Genomic DNA, 23,825 nt, shown 5'->3' with positions numbered 1-23,825 from the left:
CAAATAAAGCTTAATTTTTAAGTACAGGTAATTAGAGAATTAATAAACTAAAGGTAACTAATTATTGGATGCTCAATAACAAAGTTACATTGCTAAACAGCCACGAGAAATGATAGGTTAGAAAGTATTGCACTATGCATGTTTCTAATTCTTTAGAAACCAAAAACTTAAGTCTTATTGAGAAATTGATAACTTTCAAGAAAATACTATTGCAACAGGTTCTGGATTGCTCGTGAATTGCGTGTAACGCTCATTCTACTTCAAAAGACACGTCACTTCTTGATGCTTTGCACACTATTGTCATAACGGCTAAAAGCTTGTCAGAAAATGATTTTTTTTTTTTTTTTTTTTTAAAAAGATCAAGGCTCCTGGAAACACGAGTAAGTTTTCCACTCACCTCAAAAAAGTGAAAGCCTTGACCCAGAGTATTTTATATAAATTACTGAGCAATTTGGGGACTTAAAATAATGAGACACACCAGTGCAAGTAATGGCAAGCTACTAAATATATTTTGAAGCAGAACACAGTCATGATGCGAAAGATCATGTCATTACTACTGTTCATAACAGTGAGATGAAGAAAATGTGCAACTTCTCACATTTCACAGCACTAAAAATCCAAAACAGGTTCACAAAATTCATCCCGTTAGTATCATATTATCACAAATTTGCCTCACATACTGTGATGAGACAGCTTGATGCTGTCCAGCATCATAGCAACAGCACCCACTCAGAGGAAAAATGAATTTGCTAGAGCTCAGTTAAGCTTTAGACATTTAACAGAGGAAAATACATAATCAAGTGTATTTAATGCTACCACTCACGAACAATGGCAGTATTTTTCATCGATGAAAGTTTCCAGTTGCAGAAAGATTACATATGGAGTCTTCAGTGGATGACTGAGATGAGGCGGTTTGTCCAGAGCCGTATGAACAGAGGAAGCATCGTTTTCTTTGCAGGACTTTTTCAGGGTATGGTGGCTTGCAATATCATGAGATGTGACAGCCTGTCCAAGCACTGCTCACTGAGTGCCCAAGTTTATGGAAGTATTCCCATCTGTTTTAGTTTTCCTTTCCAGTACATACACAAGTATTTTTTGTTGCTTTTTTTTTTGTTTTTAAAACAAGAAAGTCATACTGAAGTTACTTCCCAAGTGGTAAGAATTAGTCACATTAATAATGTAACAAGTGCCTAGCACATACGCATGCCCAAACACTTCTGTTGCTACGACTGTGCAACGTTTCCACATTCACCCTCCAATTATGCCAACTAAGTGAATCAGCGCATCCTTTAAATACAGATCAGAAACCAAATAGCACATTTTTCTTAAGAAAATCGGCGACAGCCACTGAAGATACAGCTGTCATGCTGGAAATATGACCGAAGTGCACACCAAAGCAAAATATGAAACAATCTCTGAAGAGTCACCCCTAAAGTTCACTGCACAGATTTTATTTATAATACAATCAACCTAGTAACACAGAAGTAAATGGTGATTCACTACAGAAAAAATGAACTATTTGGTTCTTCCAGCTCAACCGACAGACGATCAAGAGAGCGGTTCCTCCATACAGAAGGGGGCTGTATCTTTTAACAAAGATGATAGGTAAAAATCATAATCTCACTGACAAACAAGATCTTTCATTTATTTCCAAAAGAGTCAGGATTTCATCCCTTATATTCAAATCACGATCTTGTGAACACAAGAAGATTCATGCACAGAAAAAAATTATTTGTTCGAAGGTGAATTTTCAAAACCTTATGTTTGCTATTTACCAAACTTAACTGTCTTTATAAGCAAAGGTTTATTTCTTCACAACTTGCCTCTACTATTGTGCTATGATAAAGTCTATAATAAACATCTGTCACAGAAATTATGATCATTTGACTTCATTTCAAGATAGGATCACCCACAATAGGACACACACAAAGCTAACATAGCACTGAAAGTCATACGCTCGTGCTGACAGTTATCCTGAACTTATTTTCCTACATTTCAGTATTGATGCTCCTCCCTATCCATTTCATGAGTTTCAGAAAAGTTTGGCAGCAATAGTTAACACAGTCAAGCACTTCACTAAGATGTTAATGCTAAAATATCTACCAGTTTTGATCTGCCTCCATAGAAAAAGCAGATTAAACCCTATGGAGTTGTCACAATGATTTCACATCACAATGATATCCTAAAAACCCAGTTTTTTCATTTCTGCTTAACTTCCAGGTATATAGAACCCTTCCCCCCCCTCCCCTTTTTTTTTTTAAATACAAGCAGGGTCAAAAAAAAAAAAAAAAATCAATGAAGTGACAGAAGCCCCAGGAAAAAAATCAATTAATCAGAGACTCAGTTTTATTTCTCAGCTTCAGATCAGATTAGTCCAAGCCTCTCTTTCCTTTATTGTCTGTGCAGCAGTTAAGTTGTCAGTCTAAATTGCCTGAAGGTGAGGCTACAAAAACAAGTTACCCTGAAGCAAACAAGGGTATAAATATTTATAGTGCATTAGATACACCGTGTAATCACTTCTACCAGCCTTTCACCCCCTTCCCAATAAATGGAGCAAACTACTCACCTTACAGGGTGAGCTCCAGAGCACACATTACATGGTGCAAGTACACACTTTAAGAGCTGCCAACACTGTAAACTACACCCTCATTCGCCTTGCGACGTTTTTTTCCATTGCCTTTTGGACAAGGGAGGATTTTTATTTGACTTGCTCCGTTTCAGACATTTTTGGACAATTATCTTCATTCTTTCCTTTTTCTGCTACACTGCAGCGCTCTCCAAAACACTTGCCAATTTTTAGTAGCAAGAAAACCTACTTTAAGAGCAGTTGCTTTAAAACACCAGTACTCGTATGCAACACACTTTTTTAAACCCAGCTTTGTTTCAAGAACAAGCTAGCACGTCAACAGTCTGAGGTCTACATGAGTGATGATACCATGCTCAACACCTAAAAGCTAGCAAAAGTCAAGCCTTAGCTGGACAGTTACTACAACCCGAAACCCATCTGCGTTTCAGGTTGGCAATAATCCTGCTCCAAGCAGGAGGCTAGACTGCAGACCTGCAGAGGACCCTTCCAACTAGTGCTTCTAGGAAAACTGTCAGCACTTTAAGACAACAAATATATTCAAAGCCACAACATAGCCTAACCTAATGCCCATCCCAAAAAACCATTAACGCAAGAAACTGATGGTATCAAGTGAAAAGACGCAGTGGATAGCTCAGAGAACCGCAGCATCTCCCAGAGTGCCTTAAAAGGAAAAGAGCTGGGGTTTTTTTCTCATTATTATTTTTATTACAGAGAATTTACTTACCTCAGTGCCTATCTTGCTAGGAGTTGATGACTCTAAGAATTTTAGCTCCTTGACCCTTTTCGGGCAGATAAGGCACATAGAAACACTGCAGCTCCTCCTGCTTTAAAAGCCCAAGAGATGTTTGTGCGATGCTATCCAGGCAGAAGAGGGGTAGCTGGGGGGAAGGAGTATCACAAAATCGTTTAGGTTGGATGGGACCTCTGGACATCATCTAGTCCAACCTCCCTGCTCAAGCAGGGTCACCTAGAGCATATTGCCCAGGATCACATCCAGACGGCTTTTGAATATCTCCAGCGAAGGAGACTCCACCACCCCTCTGGGCAACCTGTTCCAATGCTCTGTCACCCTCACAGGGAAGAAGTTCTTTCTCAGGTTCAGATGGAACTTCCTGTGGTTCAGTTTCTGCCCATTGCCTCTTGTCCTGTTGCTGGGCACCACGGAGAAGAGGCTGGCCTCATCCTCTTGACACTCCCCCTTCAGATACTTGTACACATTTATGAGATCGCCTCTCAGTCTTCTCTTCTCCAGGCTGAACAGGCCCAGCTCTCGCAGCCTTTCTTCCTAGGACAGGTGCTCCAGCCCTCTAATCATCTTGGTAGCCCTCCGCTGGACTCTCTCCAGGAGTGCCATGTCTCTCTTGTCCTGGGGAGCCCAGGACTGGACACAGGACTCCAGGTGAGGCCTCCCCAGGGCTGAGGAGAGGGGCAGGATCACCTCCCTCCACCTGCTGGCAACACTCTGCCTAATGCAGCCCCAGGAGACCATTGGCCTTCTTGGCCACAAGGGCACACTGCTGCCTCATGCTTAACTTGTCCACCAGCACTCCCAGCTCCTTCTCGGCAGAGCTGCTTTCCAGCAGGTCAACCCCCAGCCTGTACTGGTGCATGGGATTATTCCTGCCTAGGTGCAGGACCTTGCACTTGCCTTTGTTGAACTCCAGGAGGTTCCTCTCCGCCCACCTCTCCAGCCTGTCCAGGTCCCTCTCAATGGCAGCACAGTCTTCTGGTGTGTTAGCCTCTCCCCCCAGTTTAGGATCATCAGCAAACTCGCTGAGGGTGCACTCTGTCCCTTCCTCCAGGTCATTGAGGAATATGTTGAACAAGACTGGACCCAGGACTGACCCCTGGGGGACACCACTAGCCACAGGCCTCCAACTTGACTCTGCGCCACTCACCACAACCCTCTGCGCTCGGCCATCCAGCCAGTTCTCAATCCACCTCACAACCCTCTCCCTCCTTGACGCTCAGGAAAGAGAGCAAAAAAGTTCTTGCTCACCAGTTTGGATTATTTCATGCCTGCCCTAGGAAAACGAAAGCAAGCAAAATAGCCAGTGCAAAGCAACACTGAATCAATCCAACCAACTTTAGCTCTGATAAAATGCAAGCGGTCTCAGCTCTTAAACCCATCTACTGCACATTCAAAAGAGGAATGACCTAAGAAATTATTCACACATATAAACGTACAGGTATGCTTTATCTTGGGGCACGCATTTGTTTCAAAGGCTCAGCAACATCCCCATTAAAGCATTTGTTTTTGTAATTCTGCTTATGTAACATGCAAACAGTGCGCTTTGCTAACAGAGACAACCAGATAAGTCACGACAATCAAATTTGCAAGTTTAGAAAGTCAATGCAGCAGTAGCAAATCAAAAGTGCTTGTCCACAACATCTGTTGAACAGAAATGAGATCTATTTGCACAAAATCCACTCTGTTTCATTTCCTCAAAGTTCATCAGTAGCAGTACTATTACTTTTTGGTAATTCACATTCTTCTTTGAAATGGCAGTTTTGAAGGATGTCCTTATAATAGTCCTTGAGGTCTGCATAAATAGAGATGGTTTCATTTGAGTGATGAAACGGCATCAACTTTTCATTCAGCAGCATCTGCACTTGATACTCTTCTTTAGAGGTTTTCACTTGATCACAGTGATAAAGTACAAATACCAGGTTTGCTGCATAAGGCACAATCCGGCCACTGCGAAATTTCCGATGCATTTGTCTCACGTAATTGTTTGCCCTGAGAGGCTCATCATCTTTGAAGAAGCCCATAAGAGCAAGCAGTGGCTGAAGTGTCTCTGCATGTCCAATTTGTACAATCACAGGTGAAGAAATGGGCTTTGAACTAAAAAAACAAAATAAAAAAAAACAAACAAAAAAAGAACAGAGGATCAGAAAGAGCCTATGCTTCAAAAACCAGCATACCAACATACCGCACAGCAGTCAGTAGCAAAAGCATAAGCTTAAAGTAGATTTTGAACTTGTTTTACTCTGATGCCCTATAAAAGCCTGTTTGGGGAATTTTAGTACGCAGTAGGCTTTTTAAAAGCATCCAAGTTAAAGAATTTGTAAAATATATTGTAATAAATATAGCTAGAGATAAATAAACACGGTAAACAAAAGCAAAGATCAGATTCATGGCGTGCGCCCACATACCCTGTACATATCTGACTTTATTACTTGTACTTTTCTCAGTTACGGAGAGATCCGGTAAACATGCTACAGTTAATATTCTGGTTTGGGACTAAATATAATTTTATTTACAAATAGCATTGCCTCCTCCCATCAGGTATTAAGGGCAGCAAATCCCCAAGCCAGTTGCAAGGCTCTCTTACAACAAACCGAATCAAGCCCTTCGTCTTACGTGACTGGACTTCTCTTCCGCTGTCAGCATCTGGGAAGGCATCAGGACACCCCATTAACTCATAATTTCCCTAACTCAGATCCATCGCAAATAGGTATAATTATTCTCCCATCCCGGGCTGTGTTTGGAAAAACGCCGAGATTTTTACTCAATAAGCTCTAGAGGTGTATGGATTTGCTTTAGTACAAGGCTATGACTGAAATACAACAAAGCTATTCCCAGAATTCCAAGTTGTGTTTGATATGAATTATTAGAGTCAATCTTTCTTGTAGTTATTCCCTGGCAAAAGCAAAACGTACCTGCATGACAAGGCATATAACAAACAATTAGGTGAGCTCATTCAGGGCACTATCCTCTTCACAGAGAGAAATGATTTAGTGTTAAAACATATTCTTTTTCCTCTAGCCTCCCTAAATTTCTCAAATAACAAATTTTTTAAAGTCATTTTAATAAGTTTCTGCTTAAACTAATCTAAGATGTGGTGAAGATAAGCCTACAAATTGTTGGAAATTGGAAAGTTTTAAAGTTTTCAACATTAACTTCACAACTTTGGAAGCACAGATCTACCAGCACATTAAAAAACTACAGTCAATGCTGCTATCCTCTGACATAACCATAACCGCGTGATTACCTGCACAGCAAACAAATTGCTGATTTAACATGCAAACTGCTTCCCTTCCTGGCATGCCACCACCAAGGCAGAGTTTTAAGGAGAGTTTTTCTTGACTATCCCTACGACCACCAATACTTTTAACTGCGTCTCATACTAATACAACAATCATGGTTTGATAATAAAATACTGCTTTTTTAAAAAAAAAAAAAATATATATATATATATATCTCATGGTGCATCTCCATGAAAAGTACATTAGCACTATACTTTCATATACCAAAGGCTAGACTGAAATCAGCAATCCACCCAGTGGAGAAAAAAAAGCTTTCCCTCTACAAATTATTAGTTCAAGTTATAAGCAGGGCTACTGCTAACACTGACTTTTATCAATCAAGCCATTGATTCACATAGCCAACACTGCTCAAGAGCTGGACAGTTTGTTGGACAGTAGGTTACACGTTGTTCAACCAAAGGAAAGGTAACAGTTGACTTGCTGCACAAGGAAGCATCAGCCAAGAGGAATATCTGCCCCTTGCTCCAGAGGAGGATGATGGCTTCTTGGTACCATCTCCAGATGGCTCTCCCAGGTCACTCCAGGATGTGTAAATACACGTTTAGCTTTCCTGAGACAAAAGGCGATGTTTAGCAACACCTCTCGCTCACTATGGGCCAGTAAAGTCCACCCACAGATGAGGCACATCTTGATTGGTCTGAAAAAGAGGTGTCTCCTCTGCTTGAACCTAAACTCAGAAGCAACTGGAAAATGGTTAACTGAGGGACTTACCTGTAGATAAGAACTTTGTTCAGATAAGCAGTATTTTAGTAGGAGCACATGACGAGTTCAGTATTACTGGCTCAGTATAGCCACAGTGTTTGTGCAGTGTGAAATACACCTTGCACAATCCTGTTCCCTGGGGAGCCTACAGTCTTTTGACTATACTCCTTAGACGTGTGTGTGCATATACACACATACTCCCCCCCCACTTAGGCAAAACGTCCCTTGCAAAAAGAAAAGAGAAGAAACAAAAAAATCCCACTCCCCCCAAAAAACCAGGAACCCGCATCTGTTTCCTGTTCAAAATAAGTCAAAAGAAGTGTTAAAACCACCAAAAGGTTCTCTATGGAGGTTGTCACACTTTTTTCACCCCATACCTTTGCTGCACCACAAGGTGTGCGTTTACATCAAGCGCAACACACTTTGGCCCTTCTTCCAACTCCTCCAGAAGCAGAGATTCTGGCAGCATCTCTCCCCTTTTATTTATAACCCTCCCTGCTCCGATTCCCTCATTGTAAAGTTGCAAAGTTTTTCAGTCCTTTGACCCCTGTTCCCTTCCCCTCCACTCTTTGCTCCCTCCTTATTCTTTTGATTTAATTCATTTCTATCCTCCCTACCACCAAATTTTAGGAAGTCTTTTTACGTTGGAGGACACATTCATATCCCTCCTGTCAATCAACAAATAGGAACGGCGGCTAAAAATAGATGCCTAGAGAAGATGACGACAACTAGAATGGGATATTCTTCTGGCCTCCTAGATTTTCCAGCTCAGAGATCCCCTGAGGCAGATGTGGCTCCTTTGTATAGAGGAACTCTCAATGAATGTTTCCTCCACAAATTTGCCAAATCTCCCCTTGAATCCACGTGAGCTTCTAGTATTCACAACATCCTGAGGCAAGGAGTTTCACAGCTTCAAACACTGTTTTCTAGCTACCTCATCGTATTTGAGCAGGCCACATACAGTTTGATCCTTTTTACTCATAACTTCACAGTCGTCTTCTCTCCAAGTTGATAAATCCCAACTTAATCGTTTGACAACTTTGCCACCCTTTTCCAGTTCAACTTCACCCTAAGATCAGAGTATGGGAAATGCACAGAAGCAAGACATTAAGTCATTTCTCAAATCCATACTACATCCATGATGCTGCCTGTTATTTTCTTAAATCACAGCTGCTTATATCTTTTCTAGTTTGACTACAGAAGTTATTCCCAGAGAGTTATAACCTTGGAATTTCATTCCTACGCACTAATAGTTATTGCTGACTGGATTTGACAGACTTTTCCCCATGTGCATCACTTCAGATGCATCCATCTGCAATTTTCAAGCAGAGTTAGCCTCATAAGGTCCTTCCAATCAGGGTGAATTGTAGAACAACTTACTTGTTTTATCAGCCCTGAATCAATGTGCTGCATTTGCACTGCCATTTAATTGCTCGCCTCTTTCTCTCCATCAGTTACAACAAGCTGAGCAGCCCAGATCCTCGCAGATCGCCACCGCTGACCTGCCTCTGCTATGAAAGACAACCAGTCCCGCGCTCCATTTCCAATCTTTTTGTTCCTTGTTTTAACACTCTGGGGTGAACATCCAGCCCTAGCAACCTAATACTTTTCATTTGGACCCAGCTGCACGCCGTTATACACACGCTCACTTTCAAATGGGGTGGGTTTTAATCATACAGTTTACTAAGCAGGGAGCTAAGGTCAACGTGCCTCTGGAGTCTCCAAAAAGCATTACATAGTACATAAGCATTATTCACTCCACAAACAGGTGGATTTCTTCCCATAAAATTAAAACCAAAAGATTCAGAAATGCTAAGGAAGTAAAAGGATTTAATTTTCTGGCGGTAGATGCTGACTGTATAGTAAGATTTGGCTTCATTTTCCAGTTGACGCAAGCAGGAATTTTAAGATGGAAGTAAATCACAAACAAACAAACGTACGTGATTAATTTAGTTAAGAGAGCAGCAAAATATGCGTTTCCAGAACAGGAGACACATTATAACATGCACACACACAAAAGCTCTAAAGAATAAGGAAAGGAAACTTCACGAAGCGTGGGAACAAACAAGCCAGTCATTCTCACTGTAACGTGAGTTTATTTCATCTTCTTTAGTCTCTCAAAATCCTAATGTCAACAGGTCAAACAACTTTGGAGAAGGAAGACTGAAACCTCTCCCACTCACAGCTATCCCACCATACTATTTTCATAAGGTTTAAGATTGTTTCCCCATATGATACACAGCCAATTTTTCGCTAGTCTCTTTAACGCAGTATGCTTGAAAACCTGCTTGGTTTCTTATCAATGCCAGATATTTGGTTCCTGTATAAGACTGCTGAAGCACCCTCTGCTCAGTGTTTGTACTCATGATTCTAGTTTAAAGTTTCATATCATACAGTAATGGCCATAAAAATTACCAGCAAGGTTAAAACAGTAATAACCTCACTTTTAATTACGAGGAAATCAGGAAAGATTGCCTCCTCAGGGCATGGACAAAGGCAAAGGTTATTGTTGCTCAGACAGTGCTGATAAATTCAAAACAGGAACACATAACACAATCAATAGAATATTGATAAATTCAAAACAGTAGCAAAAGCTAATAAAACAATAAACCCAAGACCTGAAGCTTCTTTCAATCTCAGCTCAATCTTCTTTATGAAAGATTCATGACTCAGCATTGCTTAAGAGTGCCAAACAAAGTTCTCAACATCCTACTTGAGCAACTGTTAATGATGTTCCAGTTAACCTCTGTGGTAATAGTAGTAGCAAATGGCTAGGAAAAGCACGCTGATCAGTAAAAAGAAACCTCATTTCCAACCTAAAAGTGAGATGAAGAGACTGTGCACAACACTTTGCCATAAAATATTAACCACCTGTCTGAAAATGATTGCTGGCTATTGGTTTCATATTTGTTTTATGGGACACTTGGACATGAGCAGAAGTGGCTGCCACTAGGCAGAACACACCACACACGTCATTCAAAAGATCTGTGGATTTCAGTCATAACCCTCTAAAAAAATCTGACCACAGCTAAAAATAAGGAAGTTATTTTGAACGTTCCCCAGCACAACCCCAAAAAGTTACATCTCCCTATGCAAAAGAAGTACTAGGGAGAAGCATGGATGCGTGATTTATCGTACAGGCAAGTTCTAATCCTCCCTGATCTTTGCAGACTTGGGTTTAAGCCTGAACCTCCTGCACCAGCATATGTATCTTCAACAGGGGATTCATTCCTGCTTTTTTAGGACTACTGATATATCGCCTCAGATACAGAAGAAATTCACTTTCTTTTAACCAAAGTTTATTTCCTAAGCACTAACATGACTTTCAGCTAGAGATAACCAAAACCTCAAGAGATAATGGGATAAGAAGAAACATATCCTACAGCAACATTTAACTGGCCAACCTTCAAACAGCACCTTCTCACTTAAGGTAAAAACCCCTACGAGAACTTCCAAGAAGAAAAGTTTAACAACCGTTAAACAACAAAAGTTTAGATCACGCTTTCCTTTCTTCCTTCGATAGGAGCCAGAACAGAAGACTCAAATACCTCAATTTTCAGCTATGGAATGAATTCCCCTTCCCTCTCACGTCCCCCAGTGAAATATCTCTGGAAAAACGGACAGAGGAATCCTAGATCTGCAAGGAAACAGCAGAGGTCAAGGAACACGGGGGGGACTCAGAGCACAGTGGAAATACTGAACAGTACTGTTGCTCATAGCGTATTACCAGTGGGAAGAAGCAAATAAATCTGCCAAATGGTATCAAGAACTCATATGTTAAAATTCTACCTTAACTGGTAAAACAACAGAACCTAGTTGTGCTCATTAGCTTCCAGAATCAGTACCAACACAACAGTACATTCCCACAAATACCGATAAGAAAAACATTTTACTCCTTTTCAAACAAGGACATGGTAAAGGTGAACTTGGAAAGGTGATAAGAATATGCAAAACTCATGTAAAACCTTGATTAAAAGGCCACATCCCTTATCTAGTCTCACATGAGTTAATCACCCAAAGATACCTAGGTTTCTCTGCATTTAACTTCTTAGCTGCAGTTTCAAACGCTTCCTTCTGAATGAACCAACCTCTCACATTCTTACAGACTTCAGAGAATTAAATACGTCATTGTAGCAGCTCGGGCGCTGATGCTAGATGTTGAGTCGTTCTGATGAGCGCCAAACAAATCATACCAAGAGAGTCGCTGCACTTGATCACTGTATTTGCCAAACCCCTACTGCCCAAGGTAAGGTTAGATAACGGCTATACTTGTTCATTCGCACATGTTAGTTGTCTAGGTATTGTTTTGCTTGGCTTTTTTTAATTCCTTAGATAGAAGGATATGACACTATAAAAACTGTGGAGCTCTCTTTTCAAAGCAATTCTAAGTAAGCAAGTACGAGGCAATTAAATTGAGATTAACTACAGTCTGAGGAGGTCTGAAGGGCATAGACAACACTTTAAATGTCAAGTTGTAGGCAGATGCATGAAAAGACACACCGTTCCAGAGGAAATCCTGTAAACTGACTGCCCAGGTTACGTGGCAGAAGTCAGCAAACACACACGCACGCTTCAGAAACGCAAACACAGTTGTGCCACTGAACTGAACGTGCTGCAAGGACCTCTACAGAATCACATAATTCTATGTCATGGCTCTACTTGGTCTCCTCAAAAGTACCCTAATCGTGTCAGAAGTCCCATCCTTGAAAGACGGAGCTGTCAAAACAAACATACCATATGGTATAAAGCAGCTCTTAGGGCAAGCTGCCTGAGACATTTAAGGTTTATCAGTGAAAGTCATCTCATATCTGGAAACAGAGACATTTGAGGTTTATCAGTGAAAGTCATCTCATATCTGGAAACAAAAACATAATCTGCATAGTTTTTAAGCGTATAGATATAAGCTTTATGGTCTATTAAACTGTAGAGCTGGCACTTTGTTCGGTGAATATATGAACATCTTATTATAGAGATCAGTTTACCCATCAGACATACATGGCCTGTTCTCCTCTCCGAACAGATATACTGGAAGTCAAACAACTCTTTATCTTGATGAATTATATATCACTATGCTGTTAGATTAGTTGACAATCGCCCAGTCCAGAAGCTTTCATTGGAGGCTTCCCCAAAGCCACTGTGTTGCCTTGCTCTGTGGGAGGACGCTCCTGAAGCGGGCCTACACAAAGCCACACGAAGTCACCTGCACCTGCATGCCCTCCAGGACAGGGAGCCTTTTGGGAGTGCAGTAGACACTTCTGATCTGCCTCTGCAAAAGTCACTTCATAGCTTAAAGTTACCCCTCCATAATATAGATCTGGCCATAAACTGCTCTGCATCTCAAATAACGTAAACCACACGTTTGAGACATTACGTTTACGTATGATAGCCTAGGGTCTCCGTCTCCTTTTGAGCTGCTTTGCTGGTCGGTGGGTGGTCAAATACACTGGTTTACAACTCCCTGAAAGAGACGCAGGATGTCTTGAACCTGCTGACGCACCCAGAGAGCCAAGAACCTGCAGCGTGGAAACATGGGAACCCAGCATTAACCAAGAAGTTTTGATAGAAGAAATGACTAAAGAATTTTGATCCGAGCAAAGGTTTTTATACAGAGATTATATCATTTCCTCGGAATACGTGAAAACCCTTTTGCTCCATTCCCTTCATACTCACTGTAACAGGAAAGTTTTGAACAGTTAATTCTTTTTAGATCATATATGACTTCTTGTATGCTTAATTATAGTTTTGAAATGAACAATTAGGACACAGTATTTACTACTGAACAACTACATAAGGTTTTTCAATTGTGTTGTGACCTGAACTGCAGAAAGGAAAGCAAATTATGTGAAATAATAAAAGGCAGCAATAAATTGGGAAGGAAAAATGTTTAACTTATAGCTTAGCCTAGTACAGCTACGGAGCTCACCTTCACTTGATCTTGCAGTAAGCTCAAGTTCAAATAGTCTTTTTTTTAAAGTACCTAGAACCTGCACGCTTTCAGAGGAAAGCGCCAAGGATTTTGCAATATGTATATGCAGCTAGCTTAGTGTTTTGAATCATTAGCCAAGTATTTTAAATACTGAGATGACTGCACAAAGTGTGCCGTCTCAATCCACCTAGTAAATCATTCGGCCAGCACAAATGAAAACAGGTATTTTCCTGTTCTCTTTGAAGACCAAAAAGGGCAGAAGTGTTAGATATTCAAAGCTAGAAGTCTAAAGTAGCTTAATGAATAGCAGATATCTTTAAAGTATGCCACAAAGAATTTTTCAACCTGCCCTTGCACAATTATAAAAATACAGTTACATTAACAGCTACATAAGATTAACATCTTCATATTACATCAACTACCAAAACGCCATTTCTCATCCATATCCACAGGTCCCATTACCAGAATGGCAGTTCCACAGCACAGTGAGGCTCACTTCGAAACCTCACCACAATCTGAAGCTGCAAAATGATGCACACCTTAATCTCTTCTATGAACAGCATACTGGTTTTCATACAGATCAATGCTCTACACTGCAGCAACAGTAGCTTCCTTCCGTTAACTTCAACGATCTCCCCCTTTCTCCTCCCAGAGTGCTCCAAGTCTCCCAACTCGGCAAGAAAAGGTTACGGTCACTAACTGTCCACAAATTGCATAGCTCACACTGAAGTGAAAATATATCAAACACTTGTTCCAAAGCAATAACAAAAAATTACTTATCTCGTAATCACTCTTTTGATGTTCTCCATCTGTCTTAATGCTTGCGGGGCTCCAAGCTTAATGCTTGCGGGGCTCCATACATTGCTCTTCACTGGTCATTCTGGAAGTTGACAAGGTCAACGTGGATAGAGCCACTCTGTCGCCTTCCCAGCAGGCAGTAGCAAGGATGGGAGATATGCTGTGGCACATGGATGCATCTCAAAGAACTCAAGCTTCTTCTTAGGTAAGGTGCTATTCACCGATTGCTTTGGGAAATTGGACACTATCTGTTTAAACAAACGCCAACTGGCAAGAGCAGCCTTTCAAGCAGCACAATGCCAAGTGAACATGCATGCCTCCATTGTCATCTGGCAGTTCCACTAGTACAATGAAGAGCGGGGATAATTTCAGTAAGGTCTAGGCTCCAGTGGAAAAAACAACAGTTTGGGAAAGATGATTTTCTCATTAGCTTCTTTGCAACATAGTTACATAGCTTGACTGTATTCTACCCATAACCATGGATCCTGTTCCACAACTACAGATCCTTTCCCATAAGAGGAAGACTTGGATAAAATTCAATTGTCTTCACAAAAATAAAGTGCTCTATGGACTTAGCCAACTGCCCGAGTACGCCATTTCAGTGAAACAAATCACCTGGTTTAATACGATATTAAACTCCTCTTGATACTTTTTTCTTCTCTTTTGTAATTAAAAAACTGTTTTATGCACGAGATAGGCTGCACTAGTAGGACTATGAGCCCCCCACCCTTTGCCTAGAAGCGTGACCGCTACATTTACCATCAGACAGGCAAGGAGACAAGGAGGACAGTGGTCCTGGAAGGCCCACTGTGACTATCATGAGGCCCCAAGGAAGAGATGTTTTTTTACTTAAGAACTTACCTTTACTAGACATTTACCTTTTATTGCTACAGTGGGTGCCGAAGGACAAGGTCCATGAACGGGTGTGCTAACAGTAAGAGGTCACCAATACAACTATTGGTAAACTCAGTGTCAGGCCCCGGTTCCTGAATACTGATACCAATACCTTTCCAGTGGTTCTCTGGATGGAGACTGGTGACAAGGGCAAGCACAAAGGGAAAAGCTCTTTCGCAGCCTTCAAATACACCCTACTGTACAGCAAGATCTACATAGAAGAGGCTATTAGTACTTTGAATCAACTGTTTCCATCACAATTTGTATGATGAACGAGCAGATGAACAGAAATACTCCCTTTTCTGCTTTTGGATAGCCCAACCTAAACTTTCCAAAAAGAAAGGAGAACTTGGACCAAAAATAAGGTTCTGTAAGTAAATCTGTCCTTCTCAAGTTTCCAGAACAAAATAGTCAATTACAAATTAGCGTTAAACAGAGCTGAACTGAAACAACATGTGACTAAAAGACATTGCATCATCACAAAGGTTGATTTTCTGAACAATGCACTGCTGCAGAAGCATTTTACCCATTGCCTTGAAGCTGTGCTACACCATAAAAGACATACATGTACACACACATGCATGATCAAACATTTCCTAGTGTTATAAACAAGGTATACTTTTCATTTGCGTGGCTTCTCATTCTCAGCTGTACTCTCAAGTTACCACTAGATCCAGGACTAGCGTCTCTATAGATGATACAGCATCAGTTGCACCTCCTCTCTGTAGCTCACAAGAGACACAAGCTGTACTAATAGATCAGCAGTGGCAGATCTCCACTTATTTTGAAATGCATCAGGTGATCTAATTAAGATTATGCTCAGACTTTAGTGCTTTAAGACTGCCATCTTATGTTGTGGGATGGACTAGCATGCTCCTTTTGTACAGGGCAAAACACTTTCATTTACCACTTAGGAAGACACATGTGTAAACACACCGCTCGTGCAACTCCAAGCTTTGCAAGATTTTTAGTGTCCTCATTCCTTCCACAGGTGCATAAACTTGCTACCTGCTTCCCTTAAGAGCTGAACTTTTAGGACTAGAGCCAAAAAACAGGATGAAACTGTCTCGGTTCTTCAGTGCCCTGCCTCCAACATCTGCTCTCCCTCTGCTGAGCTAGCTCTCAATAACTCAGAAGTACAGATGCGGATTTGGTCAACTACTCTATTTCCATTAAAGCTACAAGAATATCTTATACACAGTTAAAACACAGAGCTCTGACAAAGGCATATAACATAAGGATTAAAACCTGCAAGACTGTCACTGCTCAAACAAAGACACTAAAGGCAAACAAATTTGAAAAGATTATTCTCCTGTCCCGAGTCAAGCTCCATTAAGAGGTTATTTTTCAGTTTTCAGAAGGATAGAGGGGTTTGGGGGCTCTTGCCTGTCTGTTTCTTTTAACCTTTTATTTCTGTTCTCACTCCCAGTTCTTATTTTCTGTATTCATTTTATTTTCGCAGAAAGAGAGAGAGAGACACATAGCCTATGACAAGGGCAATCACAGCAGCGCACTTGACAGTCTGCTCACAGTTCGGTGTTAATGACCTGTGGCCTAATGTATTTTTTATTTAGCTCCCTAGCAGGCTGAAGAAAGGATGCAGTGAAGACCTTTATTTAAAGAATGATCTAACATAACCACAGCTTTGACTCCACCGCTGCTGAAACGAGGAAGATCACAGAATCCCAGACTATATCAAATTTCCAAAAACCTGAGTGATCATTTCACAGCACAATTTCTTAAGCCAAACTTGGCTGCAGAAGAGGTTCCTATCACCAGCCTTTTCTTCCTACTCACCCTTCATTCACAGCAACTCCTCCCCCAAGCCAAGCTTCATGTTTGCAACCACCAACTTTTAACTCGTTCATGGCAAAATAAGCAGAGCGGTCTTTGTGCCGGCTGGCATGCATTAGATTCAGAAAGACCACTGAACAGCGCTGTCGCACAATGCAACAGTCCCGTATGCTCCCATCCTTAGCTGTCATTTCCAACCCCACATGGCACCGTCCCCTGTATTAGTACAGCCACTGGAGCTGAATCAAGGAACCGGTCTGGATGACAGTTTTGCGAGCAGGGACTTAGGCACACGCTGGATGAGTGGCAACTGGCATTACATTCCAGGCTGATTTCCCACGCAGTCGCCCTGGTATTTGCTCAAAGCACAAGGCCAAAAAAAAAAAAAAAAAAACCCAATAAGCAGATTATGATGGGCAAAAGCTTAAATGCACGAAAAACAAACTGAACTCCCATTTCTTATATTAGCATTTACTATATGGTATTTGGCAGAAGATTTCTGTAAAGGCTGACAAATTCATCCCAACTGATTTTGCTCCAAGTTCCAGGTAAGCCTCAAAAAGTGTTTAATGCATTTAAGTTTAATGCAGTTAATGCATTTAACTTCTCGCATATTGAGCTGATACTGTCAAAATTAGACTTATCAGTCTGATTTTCCAGGTGACCCCCAAAGGTAATTTTAAGATCCACAGTATTTTTACTATTCAACCAATGATAACTCCATTTCAGATAAAAGAAACCATGCCACATATCAAACACGTTCTCAATGTTCTCTATCACTCAGCAATGAATACAGAGTATCTTTCTGCGTCCTATATTAACATACGGCAAAGAAGTCAACCGAGTGTTAGAGAACCACGTTTCAACTGACTTAAAGCTTAGTTCTTATATCATTGTTAACGTCTAAGTTAGATCCTCCTCACTCAGTGAACATTTTAAGGGACACAACTTCTTTGATGCCTTTTCTGCTGCAAACAGTTAAAATCAACTTTATGAATTACTCCTCTGATCCAAAACATGAATGCTATTTCTAATTTTAGTTTGCCAACTAAAAGGAAAATACTGTTTCTAAATAGGTTACCAAGTGGAAAAAAAAAAACATTGATGCTCCAGGCTGCTTAGAATGAGTCACACTTTTGTGTCTGAAATTTAAAAATCTGTTAATATCATCCTGTTACATTAGATCTTTTTAATATATTGAATACAAAAGTGAAGTCCCAAGGATGCTAGGAATGCATAAAGACCCATCACATGATTGATGTTTACATATTAATATCAAAGCTGAATTTGCTGGTTCCAAGTTAGCCAAAAAATGGTTTCTATCAAGTATTTAAAGGCATAGGACATATACAATCTGAAGATCATAACCTTGATTTCGTTTACTTCTATAAACAGTTCCACACTTACCTGCTAAAGTATTAATCCATGTGATTAATTGTTAAACTATGAATTTATTAATTCCTCAGTTCGCGTGAGGAACATTCACAAGCGTTACAAATTAATCCTCATATGAGCACACTGTATTTGAGCCAAGCAGCTCTCAAAAAATTAGGTTACTGGCACATGAAAGTACACGTCTGTAATTCTGCAACATAAAAATGTCCCACACTAATTCTACCGATGCCTTTGTTTTCATAATCGTTTTTTCCATGCCACAATAGATCCCTTAAGTTTCATTTCCATTTTAGTTCTCCCCATCATATGAATTCACACAGGACAAGAACAAGACCAAACAGATACTGAATCACTACTGATGACTGACACCAGCTCATTAGCGTTAACCATACCAAAAACAGCACAGACATCTCAACTTTCATTTTTAAGGAAGTACAGGTATGGTTATCTCCATGGCACTAGAAAGCCATTTCCGAGGACTAAACCACCAGTCGCTATTCCAGCGGTGACTGCTGTCAATTGATGTAACTAGGTGAACACAAATCACTTTATAGGATCAACATCCTTGAAGACATGTGGTTAAGACTTGAGTCTACTAATAGTTACTTGTACAGCTTAAGATCTCCCTACTGCTACAGTACTATTTCTAAAACTACATTTTTGCTGCAGAAGAAAAAGAATGTGAAAATAGTAAATATCCTAGGCAGTGTTCTTGGACTGCCTGTGCTGAACCACAGACTTTGGATTCATGTAACAAAAAAAAAAATTCTGAAGTGCCTTAAGTGAAGTGCCTACCGTCTCCAGTTTTTAAAGGGTACCGAGTACATCACCTAAAATTTTGTCCTTCCTTAGTTTCAGTGAAAAAGGCCGGTTTGCTATTACAGCTCAGGCCTCTTGGATTCTGCAACACTTAGTTAAGGTCTAGAGTCACTAAGTGATCAATCTAGGATGATTATTTTTCCGTATTTTCATTTCAGCATCTTTAGTCTGAACTGAGAGCTTTAACAGCACAATAGACTCTAAATAAATACACGCAGGAGGAAGGCAAGATTTCTACGTTTAAGTACTGAAATAACCAGGTAATAGAACGTACTATGGGGATTTTTTCATCCCATAGTCTTCTGTTTTATCACAGAAGTTTTTAAAATAAGGGCATTTTAAACAAAAAGTTAACTGTTTCAAGCTGATCGTCTCCAACTGACCAGGCAGAGAACACCATTATCAGACACAGCACCTAGCGGCCGCTTGAAGGCCCGTGTGGTTCAATAGGTTTAAACACGGAAAGGAACTAGCTGGGCACAAGAGCATCAACGGAGGGAAAAACACACTCTTTAGAGTAATACTGCTCTATCAAGGGGTTTGAGTCTCTCTATTACAAACTCTTCTAACTGAGCTCAACCACTCAGTTATCTTTGGATGTGAAATGCTTAACTTCTATTCACATGAAATCCAACTCAGGATCAACCACAGAAAGCTTCCAGCCAAAGCCCGAAAGCCTTTTTATTTACCTTTTGCTCTCTTCCACCGCTTTGTCCAACTGCTGGAAAATATCTTGGAATAAATTGCAGCTGGAGCGACTATTGATTTCGTAGCCGTATCCTCTCTTCCAGTACTGCTTCAGGTCATTCAGATATTCCAGTACCTACACAGGTCACAAGTTTTTATTATTGCACAGAGGAAAAGAAAAACACAGCCTGGAGACACTACAGCATAAAATCAACAATTCTTTAACAACAAAAAAAAAAAATTAAGGTTCCAGCTCAAACAGCTTTCTGCTATGTGCTGCATAAAAACAGACACAATGGATGAGATCCGCCAAGTTTCCTATCTTGTCTCTAACCATGCTCATAAACCAGGCCTAGAGAAAAAGACCACACACACATTTTTCCCCCAGACTCCAATAATTTTCAGGTTAGGGCTTTGAGGCCCAAGGTGGTTTTCTACAAATTCAGCAGACCTCAGTGCATTCTCAACAACAAATTCATCCAATCTGCCCTTTGAGCTCCTATCAAGTTTTAGCATTCATAATATCCTGCAGCTTTGCTGCACACTGTGTAAAAAGCAAATCTGCCTGTTTGTTGTGAACCTGTCCCCTGCTAGCTTCATTCAGTACCCATTAGTTATGGTATGTGACAAGACAGAACAAAACAATCGTTATTCACCACTTCCGTATAATTTCTGATTTCACAGTTGAAAACATTTAGTTAGCTTAGTTAGTCATTCTTTAAACAGAAGCAATGCCAAACCCTTAATCATATTTTTGTCAAACTCTACCCTTTTTGAGATGTGAGAGACCAAAACTGCACACATCTCAAAAAGATACATGTGTACCTTGTATTTCTACAACAGCACAGTGATGCTCTCCTTTTCTAACAAATTCCTAGCATTAGGGGGTTTTTTTTGTTCATTAATTTTACTGTAAGGGAGCTGACATTTCAGGTTAGGATATCTGTTGGGTTCTGGAGCCCTTTAAAAAAAAAGGGGAGGGGGGGGTGAGGGCCTTAGAGGGCCTAGAAGACCTCGTCTGCTATCCTCCAGTCCTCAGGAATCAAGGCATTTTAATCATATGAGACTATTACATGTGAAGCAGAGCTGTCCAGACCTCTTCAGAAGTTACAGGAAAAAAAGCATCCTATGAGTTAAGTACAACAGTAAAAGACTATTTTAACGAGGACAAATCAAGGCTACAGCAGTACTTAATTCTCTTGCTGTTTGATTAATCCAGAGCTCTTTGGAGACCAGACAAAGTGCTTCATTAGGTTGAATAACAGGCACAGAACTTAATAATTATTATCCGCACAGTCAGAAGCTGCATCTGAACGCTAAGCCATTTTTTAAAAGTTTCTCAACTATCTCTCCCCTTAACATTCAGCACCCACCTTGGCATCTTCTTCATTGAAGAGCGAACACCATGGGGAGGTCACGTTTCTTATCGCCAACTCATACGAGCAGGTGAGAAAAGCCACTTGAATGAGATCTGCAGTAAATCCAAGAAGCATGTGAAAGATAAACAACCGCTACAGAACTAACTACTTTCTCCCAATTTTCTCCTAAGATGAGAGGAGATTACAATCTAATGACGGAAACAACCAGTGTGATCCAATAAATAATTGCCTGTCCAAAGGCCAAGCACTAAATAAACAGCTTTCAGCAACAGAATTAGTGTGCAGAACCCAAATTTTGGATTGTAAGCTTTTCACATTACACTGGTGCACGGGGCGGGGGGGGAGTATCAAACGATGTAAATGCTATTGATACCAATCATTAACGTGCCTTTATCGCCGTGAAAGAGAGAGAAGTCAGTACAATCAACACGTGTCTGCTCAGTGCAGACTTGTCTCTGACTACCACATCTCCGGATGGGATGAATTTGAGCAGCAGCGTGTGCTGCAGCTTCAACTTTGCATCTTAAAGGGAAGGCCTATAACTGGAACAAAGAGCAGCGCCTATTTCCCAGCGTTCCCCAATCACGTAACCTCAACGTCGTCACAAACACAGGCAAACCGTGCGCTTGTCTTCGGGACTAGTGAAGTTGCAACAGGGATGCAAAAGCTACACACGCTCTCCAAGACAGAATTGAGAGAGTGACTTATTTACCCCCTCAAAAACAAAGGCAAAGTCCACGCCACGCTCGCTATAGCGGGAAAGACACTTTCATAGGTGTTTTTCCTCTGACTCTCAAGGAACAAGCATTCGCTATCACAGCGCCAATATACGTTTGCAACCTAATACGCTCAATACCTTTCGCTTGCTTCCCCAGCTCACAGCGCGTTTCAAGCCAACTCCGCGCCCCTACCAAGCGTCCAGGAAACCGTTTCCAGGCGGACGCAGCCCACAGCGGCAAGCTGGAACAGGCCCCCTTTACCTGCGTTTAGCTCGTCCACCGGCAAACACAAAACACCTGCGACTTTTTCCAAGACCCGCCTCATCTCCGGCCCCTGCTTGAAGGCGTCCACTTGCTGCATCGCCGTGTCGTTCTCTTCCACAAAGGCCACAAACTTCTGGCAGTGATCAAAAAACCTCATTAAGGCGTCGTTAATCTCGATCTCCGTTTCTGGAAGGGGGGGGGGGAGAAAAAACAACTCTCAGCGACAAACCTCCCCCGGTTAAAGTTTAAAACACCCCTCCCACCACCACCACCGCACCCACAGAGAGAGAGGACAGGGCAGAGCAGGGCCTCCCCGCTGCCGTCAGCCCCAGCCGGCGGCCGTCGCCACCCCGGGGCGCAGCCCGACAGACCCCCAAACACCCCCCCAGCCGGCTCACCGCCGCCGGCGAGGGGCAGGGCCGGGCCGAGGCCGCGGCGGAAGGCGGCGCCGCTCTGCAGGCAGCGGTGCTTGGAGCTGCTGGCCAGGGCGAGGCGGTGGCGGGCGGCGAAGAGCGCCGGGAAGCGGGCGGCGAGGCGGCGCGCCAGGTGCTCCATGTCGCGCTGGCCCCGCGGCGCCAGCCGCCCGTCGAGGCTCTCCTCGTACCACATGTGCCAGGCGGCCAGGGCGGCGGCGAGCGGGCAGGCGGAGGAGGAGGCGGCGGCGGCGGCGGCGCGGCGGAGGAGGCGGCCGTGCAGCTCGCCCAGGCGGCGGATCTGCTTGGCCGTGGGGTAGCGGGTGCCGTGGCGCAGCAGGGCGCGGAGCTGCAGCGGCGCGCAGGCGGCGGGCGGGCGGGCGCCGGCCGCCGCCGGCCCCAGCGACAGCGGGTCCTGCACCAGGTGCGGGTTCACCTCCTCGTAGCGGGACTTGGTGCCGAAGCAGCCGCTCAGCGCCACGCTCGCCGCCGCCAGCGGCGGCAGCAGCAGCAGCAGCAGCGGACAGCCGGCGGCCCGCAGCGCCATGGCGGCAACTGCGCGGCGGGGCAGGAAGGGGCGGGGCGGGGCCGCCGCCGCCTCAGGCGAGGCCGCCCCCTGCCGGCCGGGCCCCGCGCTCCGCTGCCGCATCCCGCCTCCCTCCCTGAGGGCGACTCGCCGGCGGGGGGGGCCCGGCGGCCGCCCGGGCCTCGGCAGGCGCCGCCGCCCCCCCGGCCCCTGCCTCCCCGTGCCGCCTGCTGTGGTCCCGCCGTCGCCCCGCCGCCCCCCGCCATCTTCCCGCTATCACCCCGCCGTCCCCCCGCCATCTTCCCGCCGTCCCCCCGCCATCTTCCCGCCATCTTCCCGCCTTCCCCCCATCATCGCCCCGCCGTCCCCCCGCCGTCTTCCCGCCGTCCCCCTGCTGTCTCTCTGCTGTCCCCCGGCCATCTTCCTGCCATCCCCCCGCCGCCCCCCTGCCATCGCCCCGCCGTCCCCCCATCGTCACTCCGCTGTCCCCCCGCCGTCCCCCCGTCATCTCCCCACCGTCCCCCCCGCTGGCCCCCCACCATCTCCCTGCCGTCCCCCCGCCGTCCCCCCATCATCTTCCCGCCATCCCCCCGCCATCTTCCCACCGTCCCCCCGCTGTCCCCCCACCATCTCCCCGCCTTCCCCCCGCCATCTTCCCGCCGTCCCCCCACCATCTCCCTGCCGTCCCCCCGCCATCTTCCCGCCATCTTCCCACCATCCCTCCACCGTCCCCCCACCGTCTCCCCACCGTCCCCCTCCGTCTCCCCGCCATCGCCCCGCCATCCCCCCGCCATCCCCCCGCCATCTACCCGCCGTCCCCCCACCATCTCCCCCATCTCCCCACCGTCCCCCCTCCGTCTCCCCGCCGTCCC

At 43.5% G+C, this 23,825-nt stretch overlaps 1 protein-coding gene across 1 annotated transcript; it reads right to left on the bottom strand.

Moving 5' to 3' along the window:
* Positions 1 to 1,430: 1,430 nt before the first annotated feature.
* On the bottom strand, positions 1,431 to 22,996 carry MINPP1 (multiple inositol-polyphosphate phosphatase 1). The gene is made up of 5 exons (XM_068951116.1): positions 22,413 to 22,996; positions 22,012 to 22,200; positions 21,026 to 21,123; positions 19,655 to 19,788; positions 1,431 to 5,432 (listed from the first exon to the last, which is right to left on the bottom strand). The coding sequence occupies exons 1-5, from the start codon at positions 22,972 to 22,974 to the stop codon at positions 5,033 to 5,035; spliced, it is 1,383 nt and encodes a 460-aa protein (XP_068807217.1). The 5' UTR covers positions 22,975 to 22,996; the 3' UTR covers positions 1,431 to 5,032.
* Between the last annotated feature and the right edge of the window lie 829 nt (positions 22,997 to 23,825).

The sequence above is a fragment of the Struthio camelus genome, chromosome 7, assembly GCF_040807025.1.
Source record: "Struthio camelus isolate bStrCam1 chromosome 7, bStrCam1.hap1, whole genome shotgun sequence".
In the NCBI taxonomy this organism is placed as follows: domain Eukaryota; kingdom Metazoa; phylum Chordata; class Aves; order Struthioniformes; family Struthionidae; genus Struthio; species Struthio camelus.
The sequence above is the reverse complement of the archived record's forward strand: the minus strand, read 5'-3'. Positions and strand labels throughout refer to the sequence as shown.

What these genes read in the sequence shown, in the direction of transcription:
- MINPP1 (XM_068951116.1), bottom strand. Translation starts at nt 22,974, where the DNA reads ATGGCGCTGCGGGCCGCCGGCTGTCCGCTGCTGCTGCTGCTGCTGCCG. An exon ending in CCTGCCCCTCGCCGGCGGCG is followed by an intron (nt 22,201 to 22,412) that starts GTGAGCCGGCTG and finishes CCCCCCTTCCAG; the next exon opens with AAACGGAGATCGAGATTAAC. An exon ending in TCAATGAAGAAGATGCCAAG is followed by an intron (nt 19,789 to 21,025) that starts GTGGGTGCTGAA and finishes TGACCTGTGTAG; the next exon opens with GTACTGGAATATCTGAATGA.